This window comes from Ostrea edulis, chromosome 6 (genome assembly GCF_947568905.1).
Source record: "Ostrea edulis chromosome 6, xbOstEdul1.1, whole genome shotgun sequence".
NCBI classification, from domain to species: Eukaryota; Metazoa; Mollusca; class Bivalvia; order Ostreida; family Ostreidae; genus Ostrea; species Ostrea edulis.
The window spans coordinates 9,865,447-9,879,313 of NC_079169.1; the positions used below are offsets into that span (position 1 = coordinate 9,865,447).

Consider the following 13,867-nt stretch of genomic DNA (forward strand, 5'->3'; position numbering starts at 1 on the left):
ATTACCTGGGTTGTAGTACTCTATAACTAAATTACCTGGATTGTAGTACTCGTACACACGGACAGGCGAGGGTTTAACGTTGGCGACCATGGTGCTTCTCTCTACGTTTACTGTGATACAAGCCTCGTTTTGAGTTATCTGTAGAGTGAGTAATCATACACATTATCAAAATACAATTTCATTACTGGACACACACAAACACATACACTATAAAGAATACAAAATTAAGAGAAGGGTAAACAAAAGGTAGGATCAGGTGTTTAGTAAGAAGCATCAGTCACACTAGCCGTGAGCTCTATCATAAAAGGCGAAGATAACGAACAGTGATCAATCTCACAATTCCCACAAGCAATACAAAACAGATAGTCGAACAAACACGGACCCCTGGACATACCAGAGGTGGGAACAGGTGCCCAGGAGGAGTAAGCATCCCCTGTCGACCGGTCACACCCGCCGTGAACCATATATCCTGATCAGGTAAATGGAGTTATCCGTAGTCAAAATGAGTGTGCCAAGAACATATAATTATCAGGTAAACGGAATTCAGCAATTCGAGCCGAACTTTAGGCTCTGTTGAACCTTTTTTAATCCATTATACCACAGTGGAATTGTATAAACCAGTAGAGGACACATGCATGCATATGAATTTATATATATTGTATGTAAATATTTTCATCAAACTACCAATTTTCTATTCTCTCCTTTATTTGGCTGTTAATAGGACCACAATGTAAACGAGTCATTTGATACTAATTGTCCTATCCTGTCTAAATGAAATAATTCATTATCGTTATTATTCTTAACAAAATTTGATAAACTGATTATTCATCTAATCAAACCATGAAATTCACTGCAGAATAATTTTGTATAAGTTAGAATGTACTAACCTTATTAAAGTAGAGAACGACATTTCTCTCATCTACTTCCGATTTTTTCAGATCTGGATGGTAACTAATACTTTCCATGTCGGCTTCGAATCCTGATGGAACACCGTATTCTAGAATGGCCATGCCGCTTTCAACAGCATTAGAACTGTTGTATCTAGATAGAAATTTCGCATTACATGTACCGAATTAATGCATTTAAATTGTGTGTATGCATGTCTCTTACTAGGGCACACGTCTACAAACTTTTGTTTACCTTGTACAAATCCTTGTAGATATAGTTTCCATCGTTTCTGACAAGCTAGTAACACTGATCACAAAGGCCGGTCTCTCAATTTGTTCTTTGATATTGTAATTCACAGCCACCTGAATTTTAAGGAATTTATAGTTTAGCACCTATATGAAAATTTCCTTTTCGTCTAAACTTTATAAAATCATGCTTGTACAATCTAGTTAAATCAGATGAAAAGGTGAAGATAACGAACAGTGACTAATCTCATAACTCATATAAGGAATACAAAATAGAGAGTAGGGTAAACACGGACCCCTGGATATACCAGAGGTGGGATCAGGTGCCTAGGAGGAGTAAGCATTCCCTGTCGCCGTAAGCCCTATATCTGTATCTAACATTTAATTTACTTAGAGAGGTGTTTGTATTGATTACTTGAAGTGTAACGACGTATGAGAATATGTCTTTCAATGTACAAGATGTCATTTCAGCATCATTATTCACACGTTTACAAGTAGTTATAACTTGAATTCCGTGAGGATATGGAATATACATGTACTGGCACGTTCTTGTATTGAACAAGGAGTTCAACATCCCTTGTCTTTACAGAATCAGCATCTTACAACGTTTAACATTGGTAGCGATTTTTTTCTTTACCAAGCGCCCGATCTTTAGATTTAAACTGAAGATAAAAGAACACTCACTGTTGTGGCCCTGAGAGTCATGCATAGAACAACATTTGTGTCATTTTCATTTAAAGCTGACGAAATCGCTAGATAAGTAAATTAAATTGCGACAAAGGACCAAACCCTTGACCTGCATCCTATGATGATTTATGAGCTAGTGACATCCACAACTAACCAAATATCATTGAATAGCAGAAAATATACAGTTGAATTTACAGCTTTCTCAGAAACAACAATAATTTGAACGAAATAAAAAAGGTATAAAAAATAAACAGTATTTATTTTCACTGAAGCGGTTGAACAAACAATTGTACGTAAATTTCATTATCTATTACCCACGTCACATTTCAGCATGTTTAAGGATGGTGGTTTCTAAGAATGGAATTTAGATTTGTTTTGCAAAATATTTATCTATCAAGATTATGTTTACTTATGACGACTTACAAAATCCAAAAAAAAAACCCCACCTTAAACTTACGAAGAATGGTCATGTACGCAAGATGGCAATGAAAATTATATTTTTGGACTTAAGGAAGTTAGTTCCTTAGATTCTGAGCACAACTGCACAGGATGATATAACATTGTATGCACTTGTTCAATACTGATCTCATTGGTGCAAACATATACGTTTATTTCTTAACCCTATTCGATGGGAGACGGAAATGGTAAATATACGTTAATGCATAACGAACAAATACATGTACAATGTATCTTCTTTTTTTAAATACTGAAATTTAAATCAGACCAATTTAAAATAAAACCAATAGACTACGTTGCAAAATCACCGATGCAAAACCAACAGTCATTAACAGAATTTACGTTAGATGGCGTGCGAAAAAATACAGACATTATCTGTATTAACGCTTGATGGCGCGCGAGTCTCTCTACGTAATCATGATTTGTGTACATATTTTAAAACGTAATTTCTCCGAAATTGCCAACCATGTCGGACTCTCGGAACGCCAAATTTTGCAGCTTCTGATACGTTCTTCATAGCCATGCATACAAGCTGTAGATGGGTTAAAAATATTTGTAAAAATACATTTTCGCTACATGAGCTATAGAGATCTGTCGTTCTATCAGAAGCCCTAACCCTGAAACCATAAATTGCCTATTCTGGTAGAGACACACCTGCTCACCCTTGTTCACCATGACTATATACATAGTATGTTTGCTAGATACATGTAAGTAAAATACGATGTTTAAAGATTATATCATTTTCAAGGTTTTGAATTTTGACCCCATCTTTCAGGCTCCAACTGCAAAGGTGTAGTGACCACGGGATCCACTATACCCCAACCGCTTCCCTCCACATTTGATGAAAAATGGCCATTGAATTAAATGTTAACGCATGATAGATGACGAACAACTACCGATCACATTAGATTACCCGAGTGGCTCTGGTCAATAGATAAATGAATAGATAAAACAGTACCTGAACTAAAGCTACTCCCTGACCAATTCCTGTCACATTTACGATTTGTGGTGTACCTGAGGGCTGTAAAATACAGTAAATAAATCTAAAAGAATATTCAATATGCTTTTAAGTCTAAAAAAATGATATGGAAATCATTTGGATTTAGAAGTTCTTGGATATGAATTCAAACGTTAACTTTAATGTGCTGTGTGTACTGATCTGCCATTTATATTATGCTCTAGTTAAATGAGACACGTTTCGATTAGTTCTAAATAACTTATGCTATTCTAAAATGAAAATAGACACTTGTCAAAGTACTTTGAAAAAAGGTTACCTGAAATTTTTGAAGAACCATTTTGTTTCTTTCGTTGACGTTGAAAGTGTGACTTTCATTATGGGTATTCACGTTTATATTCAAATTTTGAGTTGAAATGCCGGGAGTGGAATGGGCTAATTCGGATAAAGCTTGCAGGGCCAAAACTGTATCCTTTGGAATTCAAATGAAAATAAATATAACATCCATCTGTCTGTACTGTGCTATTTGAATAATATATATTACATTTTCAGCAGATTCAAAAGTATACGATGAATTTGATGCATTCCTGGTAGTTCTTCCTCAATATCCGATACACAGGTCATCTTTAAAATTTCTAATTGTCCTTTTATAAAGACACATCTAAACCTGAAGACGCTCCCATATGGTTAAAGATGGTAGATATCAAGAGGAGGGGAAACTCCCACGTTATTGCAATACATACAGTGTCATAATGAACAAGAATGATGTGAAAAGTAACATAAAAAGCTGAAGGAAAATGTCTATCGCTTTATTTTAAGGTGGTCTGGAGAATAAAACGCCGAATCTGATTAACAGTTAAACAGTCTCCTCCGATTTTCTCCCCTTCAAATTATTAGCTTAAATTCATGTACAATTTCCAATTAGTTTTACATGAATTCCCAATACTATTACCTGTGTCGAAGCAAAACCTCCATTAGCATTTCTCTGTTTGAGAGTCCATTTAAGAATGTTCTGTGCCTGAACAAATTGTTGACTCTTTGTGTAGTAAAGCATGGTGTACGCAGATGTTTCTATATCCACCGGTGTTGCACGAGTGTTTGGACTGTTCCACAGAATATTGGGAGACTTTCCAGATGATTCCCAAGGTAAGTTAATATCGACCACTGTAATTGGTTGACGAAACATGTTCATGTATTTTGATGCATTGTCGTGTCATAAACATATCTAGTATGAGAAGGATTTACTCTAGCAAAAACCAACTGAACTGCATGTACTTTCTCCAAAATATATAACTCTGGATAACAGAAATTGGACACATACAGCTTTACATTGACAGTAATTCATATAACACAACTATATGTATTTGTACTTACCTACAATATATATGTGTGTATGTGCTTACCTTGACAATTTTCAACGCCAAGCGACAACTGAACCTGCTGCAAGGCATTGTAATCAGACACTCTAAATACATGATTTATGTCTGTCGCAATATTTTCCAATTCTTGTTCACCAATCCCATTTCCAACTCCAATGGAATAAGTAGTGACTCCAGAAACTCGTAACTCCTCAGCGGCTGCCTTAGTCGCACGCGCATCATTCGACTGACCGTCGGTGATTACAATAACAATCTTGGTAGAATTTGTCCTGGCTCCTTTTGAGGAGATAAAGCTGTTCTGCTTTACATATCGAAGGGCAGCTGCTGTGTCTGTACCGCCAGCATAGTAAGGAACTCTAGAAACAGCATCTCCTATGACCTTAGCATTACTGTACGCGTTCAAGGGGAATGCTTCGTAAACGGATGAACTGAAGGTGATGACAGACATTTGTGTTTTTCCATTGCCAAAATCAAATGAACTGGACATGTCACGAACGAAGGTCAGTATTCTCTGAAAGTTTCCTGAACCGATACTTCCACTGGAGTCAAGAACAAATACGATGTCCGCGGCCGAATCTGTGCAAGCTTTGTGAAAAGGAAAGAAGGAGTATATCTATTTGTTCATAATACGAAAACGAAAGGTGTTTTAATACAATAAAGGTTCGAAAAGCAAATTACAGATAAACATTAGATTATTTATAAACAGCTTGATTAATATATAATCATTCAACGAGAGCTTCTGCGTTAAACACATCAGTGATGTTTGAAAACTTTTTATTTGAATACTGCATTTACATATAAAAAAGTTATCCAAGTTATGTGCTTTCATTGGTATACTGATATTTAAGAAAGCCCGGCATGCACATTCGAAAAATGCAAAACATTGTATCGATTTCATATGTTAATATAATTTTAAACTGCTCTTTATTTCCATACTTGAATTCTCTGTATGCAAAATGTGTCAGTAATAATGAGACGAGACGAAAGATGCGTGCGCAACGAATATGCATATGTACATGTAGTATTTGGGAGAGCTAAAACAGTACACCTACAAATGCTTTAAGGCATTCGAAAAGAAAAATAAGAGGCCCATAGACCACAATGCTCACCTGAATGACCTTGATCCTGCTGTTTTTAAAAACATTGTTTAACCCTTTTTATTGTCATCGGACATTTTAACAATACATTGTATAAAATGATCTCATCCTAGACCCATGGGTCTTGACTTTACTGAAATTTAATCAGCATAAGGATGTTTCATTATCAATATTACTAGCATGGCATTAAAGCAATACAAGCTGTAACTGACACTATTTTTCAACTATCCAAATATGCGCCAAATACATGTAACACCTATCGGTATAATTAATATAATCCCCAAGATCTGAAGAAAATTCAACAAAATAAACAAGGGAATATAGTTTGTGAGCATATCTACAATGAGCGCTTCCTATAAACCGCCATTGCGTGGTATGCACGGACATAGGAACGATAATTGCCGAACATAATTGGGTTGCTGAGACCGAGGTCACATCTATAGATGGAAACTGACATGAGTAACTACACGTTTCGCTTCCTTTTATGTAATATTGGTGCTCTGACAAAGCTTCATATAATGATTGAATACGAACATAACATAACACCAGTATTGTGTGAATCACTGTCATTGATTAGATGACAATAGACATTAAACAAATATTATCATTCTAAAAAATGATAACAAAAACAGGTAAGGGGGAGATCTAGACAATACTGACAGCACAAGTTGCTTCTATAAAAATCCCTGAATATGATAAAGTGATCTCCTCTGTTATACAACTAAAATTAAAAACTTGACAAAATAAAATATCCAAAATTCATCGAATAATATATACAAAGCAAAAACAGCAGCTTTAAATATTACATCATTTCATGAATGACAAGAAGTACTGTAAATGTAAAAAAGAAATAATTACGAAAATGTGCCACTCAAATGAAATTTTGATAGTGAATTTTATATAAAATTGGCATGTCAAATCTGACACGCGCTCATTGTGTCTCTTTCGCTTTTTCCCGAACTGGTGAACTCCTAGGTCAATGCACATCGGAGATTACGAGCGGTAATCACTGACATTGTAACAATGATTCACGAGCAGACATTTTCTGCTGATTTGACGGGTGTATTGCTTCAGATTCACTCTGATTCTAAGTAGTTATATATTATTCAATCACAAATGTTAAATATTTCTTCTTTAATTTTTTTAAATTAATTTACCGTCAGTTACAGCTTGTATTGCTTTAAGCTTGATGTTCTGGGGAAGTTATGCGATTGATCACTGTTCGTCATCTTCACCTCTTCCTTATAGTCATGTATCACGTAAAATTTCATTCCAGATTCTAGCCTCATTCTAACCCAATAAACTGCAGGTTAACCACATAAAATAACAACAAACCCCAAACAAAAACCAAAAACAACTTTAATTCACAAAATACTTGGGGTTTATGAATTTTTTTAACTGTGTTTCCATGACATTTTTAGTACGAGACCATGGCCATAAGCTAGCCCCACAGGTCAAAACATAATCAGGATACAAGGTCAACAATCATGGTATGAAATTTAAGGCCATTCCATACACAATATATATGTAAAATATGAAAGCTCAAGCTTGAACAGTTCAGGAGAGGTTAGCTTTTCTTTAAAATAGAAATCTAAGGTAAAAGTTACAGGGTCAAAACATCTGTACCAAAACAAAGATTATGTTCTGTGACAAGGAATGCATGCATGAAATATATATAACGAATGCATACATGAAATATGAAAGAAATATCACTCCCCATTCAAAACTTATGAGCAAAGTTAAACTTTTGAAATTTGGGTCAAACTGCAAGGTCAGGGATCATGATATGGTTGATTGATTGATTGATTGATTGCATCTTGCTTAACGTCTCGCTCAAGAATTTTTCACTCATATGGAGACGTCACCAAAACCGGTGAAAGGCTTCAAAGTTAGGCCTATGCTCGGTGCTTACGGCCATTGAGCAGTGGGAGTTCTTTAGCGTGCCACACCTACTGTGACACGGGTCATCCATTTTTAAAGTCATCTTCGAGGACCCGTGACATTCACACCTGATGCCGAGCGTTTTGGCGATGGAATTGTCACTACCTATTTTAACGACTTTGGTCTGTCGCGACCGGGATTCGAACCCCGGCCTTCCGCATGCGGGGCGAACGCTCTAACCTCTCGGTCACCGCGGCGGTTATCATGATATGAAAAGTAAGGTCTTGCAAAAAGGAATCTATAGTATATACAGAATATGAAAGCTCTACTTTAAATAGTTTAGTAGATATTGTCTAGGTCATGGCTCTGCTTTTCTTGGGATGAATTCTATATATTCCCATGTAAAACTTTGATCCCCTACAGGCCCGTAAATTAACCTTCAATTTGGAGGAGGCAGGAAATTAGGCGGGGGTCTGGGGGCCGCCCAGGCCCCCAGATGCTGAGCACATTTTGTGCACACTGAACACGTTTCGTGCAAAATCCTTGATTCTAGGGCCTTCTAAGATGTTACTTGACTAACTCATTCTAAAAGAAAGATTTGGAATGCTTTTTAAGAGAAGTATCATGTTCTTAGTTATTGGAAACAACATAAATTCTAATGAACTTTAAATTTAAATTTTTTTTTGGCTCAAAAGTTGGAGGAGGCAGCTGCCTCCTCCGCCTCCATGTAATTTACGGCCCTGCCCTATTGTGCCTCACCCTACCCCGGGGACCATGACTTGAACAAACTTTAATCTACATTAGTTTGGGATTCTTGCATATTAACTTGACTAATCATAGCTCTGTTGTTCGTGAGGAGAAGCCCCCCCCCCCTCCCCCCATTGTGAGCTATCCTGTTTAAATCCATACTACACATGCATGTTAGGAAACTTTCAGGTATATTTCAGTTTCTTGTGCCCAGAGGTTCTTGAATTGTTTTTAATGACTTCACTCTATTTTTGCATTTTCTTGATTACTCTCACGTATTTGAAGGGAGTATAACTCTTTCGTTCATTAAACTGGAACCCCGTTTACCCAAGAATGATTTGTGCCAAGTTTGATTGAAACTGGGCCAGTGGCCTTTACGACAAAGTTGAAAATATTAGAATTTTATGGACGGACGGAGAGACGGGTAGACGGATTTCCGTCAAAATCAGTCAGAATAGCTCCTTTAGCTTTAAAACAGGTGAGAGGATAAAAGTGCAATAAGTATAACATTACACCGCATACTTCAACAGTCTTAATATACACTGAATAAAAGGTAATTGGAAATTGCTGTTAGAATCGTCTGTTAAGACTTTCAAAGAAAACTGAAAAATCAGTGTAAAATGTAAACATAAACTGAGGTAGTTTCGTTTTTTATTATTATTATTATTATTATTTTATATCTAACAATTATTTCTAACTGAACGCAGTATGACTGCAGCAGTACTTCCGACAAACTGTGGTATTTGAACATTGTTATCGCCAATCAGTTCAATGTTTAAACATTCGGATAGTGTTATACTTTTTTTTAATTTTTTGTTAAAGTACTTTCAATCTCTATAACAACCTGTGATAACGTCATATCGAAGCACATATTTGTCAACCTGTTATGATATAAAATGCTCTCATGTAGACATTCAAAATAGTTTTAAAATGTTCAGTAGCTTCCTTTCTTGTTTAGGATGGGTATTAAAGACTGCAATATTTATATAACCAGTCTTAACATACCCACGCTGCCTTTACCGAAGTATCTTAATGGCAGGTTTGGTTGAAATTGGTCCTGTGGTTTTGGAGAGGAAATTAAAAAATGTGTCAAGCTTACAGATGGACTCCGGACAAAATGACATACATGTAATTCATGAGGAGTCTGGGACATTAATACTTTATAATGATTTTACACAAAATACTTGCGTTTGTCTACTAATAAAAAAAACCCATGCCTATTATACATCGTTATATTGAACTGCATACAGGTGAATGTATACCATATATCACGATCATCACACATTCTCTATATTAAATATGCAAATGAGTATGTACTCATTAAACAAGTACTTACAAGGTTTTGGAGTCGTCGTTGTAATTGGTCCTGATGCTGAAAATACAGCTATGAAATTATACAAATTACAACCAAAATCAAGACACCTGTTCACAATTTATCTAAATGCGAGGTATGTTTTACTGCAATTAAATATAGCATTTATAAGGAAGATTTATAGTTTAAATGCAAGTAGAATGAATTGCAAACGAGGTGTCTTACAAATCAAACATTTTTCTAAAGGATATGTAACTCTTTTGAACAAATACGCTGATTGCTTATTCAGTTAAATGTGAAAGCTAAACAGTATTTAATATGAATATAGACTGAAATAAGTTACACTTACAAGGTTTAGGTTCTAGTTTTTTAATTACTTCCGCAGCCTTGGGACTTCCAGTCAGTTGTAAAGCATAACAGACAATGGCTATATCATATGGATCACGTAAATAGTCTGCACGTTGTTCTAAATATCCTCTAGATTTGAGCAACACACTGTCCAACTGTGTATTCTGAGTGGAAATGTTTCATCATATAAATATTTTCAGAAACTTTCTATTTATCATTGATACAGTGTAAACGCAACAACAACCAAAAAAAAAATTACATTTGTATAACATGGTCCATCTGTATAATTTTACTTGAGGTCAGGATATATTTTTGGAAAGTTTACAATTGGTGGGAATGATTTAATAGCAGATACACCTTACACAAGCTCTTTCATCATAAAACATTTCATTTAAAACACACACAAATATCTTAAATTTAATTATACATGTACTTGTATTACGCCAATCTGATGACCTGAAATTAATCTCGTCTGAATTCTTAAATTTAAGGTATCATATGAATGTATCATATACAAATAGATACATAATTATATCAAGAACTCATTTAGTCACACCTTCAATGATTTTAATGCCACCTAAACAAATTCAAAAAGGGGGGATTCGAAAATGATATCTAATGCTCCTTCAAATTACATCAAAAAGTATTGAATCGCTGTGCTTGTTTAAGGGTTCGCTAATTCAATCAATGTAATAACTTAACTTCCGACGAGAAGCATCAATACAAGTTATAGAACTTGTTTGTTAATCGCCCTTTAATTTTTTTAACTTTAGAAGTTTCTTTTATTCTGATCCCACCTCTGGTATATCAAGGGGTCCGTGTTTGCCCAACTCTCTATTTTGTATTGCTTACATGTATACATGTAAGAGTTATGAGATCAATCACTTCGGTATCTTCGCCTTTCATTCTCTAACCAACATTTTATTTGGGATGATACACTGTACATATCTACTCACGCTGACAATATCTTTAGTCTCAGCCAATGCAATGGTGACAAACGCAGTCAAAGATATTTGCTTGTGAGATCCACCCTAAAAAACAAAATTTAAAAAAGATGTAAAACATATGTATGTCCAAGAGTACCTGCACAAAAAAGGAACTTGAATTTACTCAATTTCAATCTTGTATTAGATGATTTTAATATTAGTAGTAAAAAGACGATCTTTGAAATTCATAACCGCTGTGAGATGCATGTATCGACAGATGATTCCCTCTCACTACTTACTGCACGTGGTCAGATTTATTGAGATTTAGATACATATATGTACATATATTTACATTTTCAAAAAAACTTAACTTTGTTATCTCTATAAATTACAACGATAGTCATTTCCTCATGAATGTGTTGCAGTTGTTAAAATGCGCGAAGGAATCGTGATAAATATATCAGTCTATTTTAGCGGCTGGAAATTCGGACAGAAAAGTATGTCGCCATAAAGCATTACAGTCCTTGGCCTTGTGTATTTTCAAAATGAAATTATTTCTTGACTAATATGTATACGGTGTGACCGTTGGACCGAGCGAAGCATGAAATGGTCGTTGGCGTGTCCAAGTGATAATCGTAATTTCGTTAAGTGCGATAAATTATAATTCGTTTAGAAATATTTCTTATTTATGAAATTCCCCTTGCGCTAAACGCCCAGTAAGAAGGGGGACGTATCAGGATAGCTACAGGATCCGCCTATTCATTTAACGCGGGGAATATACCGCCAGGCGAAGTAAAGCGTGCACTGTGACGTCATATTTAGCCTTTTTTCTCTTTCAAATCAAACAATTATAAACAACATCACACTCCGTTTGCAATTTAAATGACAGTTAAAACTAAACAACAAATTCAAAGTGGTAAAAACGTAAGCGTAAATATATCGTATATTTTTATTTAAACAAACTCATGAAATCGTTCATCTATTTAGTTGTATTACTGTTTTTCTATTTGATGATTGCCTAAATCCTGTAACAATAATAATTATCCAATTCATTTTTAACAAACTAAGTGTTTGAAGTACAAATTGCACGTCAGTCTTGTATTTTTGGCATTCAAAATTAAACTGTAGAAGCAGCTAATGAACAAAACAAAATGGCGGCGCCCATATGGATCGCAATATTTTCAGTGGGCGTATGCATAGATTATCTCTATTCCTTTGCTGATTTTTCTCTTCTTTTTTTTTTTTAACATACGTTTTACCATTAGAGCCTTGCTTCACGAACGGGTCCACGGGGAATGAGTAGGAAGACGGACTCAACCTTGGATATCCTAGGATGTCTTATCCGTTTAATGTTAGATAATATACCTTGTATAAAGGTTTTGTAAAGCTAGTTATGGTGACAGTTGGCGTCCAAGTACCCGCTAATATATATATATATATGAAACAACTTTTTCTTTCTTAGCCACCACATTACAAGAACTGTAAGAAACAAACCTGGAGGGACATGGAGTTGACTCCTTGGTATTCTGTGAAGAATCCGCTTCTGTAGTTCTGACGTTGAATAAGCCACCGTTGTGCTTTTTCCAAAACATCGCTGCTGATGTCAACGTACGCCGTCGCGTGAGCAAATGATTTTAAAACAAAAGCAGTCAACCTAGAACATAGAGGCATATTCTTACATGTAGTGGTTCGTTTAATTTGGTATTCATGCGATGATAATACATCAGACTATTTTACTACATGTTGTCTACTACAATATAACACGGGTATAGCGAATGTCCAGACCCTGTGAAAAACATTTTGCTATACCGGTAACCAACCTTCGTTATATCCATGAAACTTAAAGGTATTCCATATCTGCTCAATATCTCGATATTGTTTTGAACAAAGATGTTAACGGCAACCTTCAACAAACAGGATGACTTCATCTTCTCCATCGTCAATCTTCCAGATTGATGTAACAATATCCATAAGTACCTGCCTATGGTGCTTATCTGTCTCTCAACTGATTCGATACGCGAGAGTATGTGATATGATCAAATTCTAAATCGATGCAAGCTACAGACAAGTAAGTTGATGCTACGGGACTTTCAAAAGTCTCGTTTGTGGTCAGCATTTCACATATCCTAGGATCTTTACAATGCATGATCTTGTTTGGAAATACAACTTATCGTTAGGGCAAATGCTGTCTGACGTGTTTCATACCAATTCTTCGGCCGTTCTTTCCATTCTGATTTTCACTACAGATTATTCCGTTTACCTTGTTAAGATATAGGGCTCACCGCTGGTGTGACCAATCAACCGGGAATTTGTACTCCTCCTAGACATCTGTTCTCATTTCTGGTGTCTCCGGTGGTCCGTGTTTGTCCTACTCTTAATTTTGTATTCTTTATGGTATTTATGAGATTGATCACTGTTTGTTATCTTCACTTTTCATTTTCCTCTCATGAGGAATTATATATTATTTCGTAATTAGCGTGAATTTGTTATATATACAAACGTGTTTTACTGCATATATAACGCAATATGTTACAGTATATTGTTTTAGTAAGAACGATTTGGAGATAGAAACAATTGTCTTAATAGGTCAAAATCATGATCATCCATAGTGCTTATACTATCGCATATTTCAACATAATGTATTCGTGCTGGATATGATATTGTCCTGGTTTTACAGTTTACAATATTGTAATACTACTGTATGGCTAAATTTTATGAGGGCTTATAATATTGATACTCCTCTTGCTGTGAAGCTTTGCGTCTATAAATTTATATTTCTAACAAAGAGAAGGTGAATTAACGTATAGTAAAGAAAATTTCATTATCTATAAATCCAATCACCCGATTAAGATAAGTTATTACATGGTATTCAAATATAATATCGGTCAACAGGGTGTGTCCAGGGGTCCATGTTTGTCCAACTATCTATTTTGTATTGCTTATAGG

General features: G+C 35.3%; 1 protein-coding gene across 1 annotated transcript in view; it reads right to left on the bottom strand.

Moving 5' to 3' along the window:
* Positions 1 to 13,867, bottom strand: part of LOC130047122 (CD109 antigen-like) — a 42,837-nt gene that overhangs the window by 4,096 nt on the left and 24,874 nt on the right. Inside the window, exons 16-26 of the mRNA XM_056141511.1 lie at positions 12,416 to 12,575; positions 10,952 to 11,026; positions 9,997 to 10,159; positions 9,672 to 9,707; positions 4,635 to 5,195; positions 4,184 to 4,395; positions 3,551 to 3,703; positions 3,235 to 3,297; positions 1,141 to 1,250; positions 888 to 1,041; positions 36 to 138 (exon numbers count right to left, since the gene is read on the bottom strand). Coding sequence (XP_055997486.1) covers positions 36 to 138; positions 888 to 1,041; positions 1,141 to 1,250; positions 3,235 to 3,297; positions 3,551 to 3,703; positions 4,184 to 4,395; positions 4,635 to 5,195; positions 9,672 to 9,707; positions 9,997 to 10,159; positions 10,952 to 11,026; positions 12,416 to 12,575 — 1,790 coding nt within the window. The remainder of the gene's footprint in view (positions 1 to 35; positions 139 to 887; positions 1,042 to 1,140; positions 1,251 to 3,234; positions 3,298 to 3,550; positions 3,704 to 4,183; positions 4,396 to 4,634; positions 5,196 to 9,671; positions 9,708 to 9,996; positions 10,160 to 10,951; positions 11,027 to 12,415; positions 12,576 to 13,867) is intronic.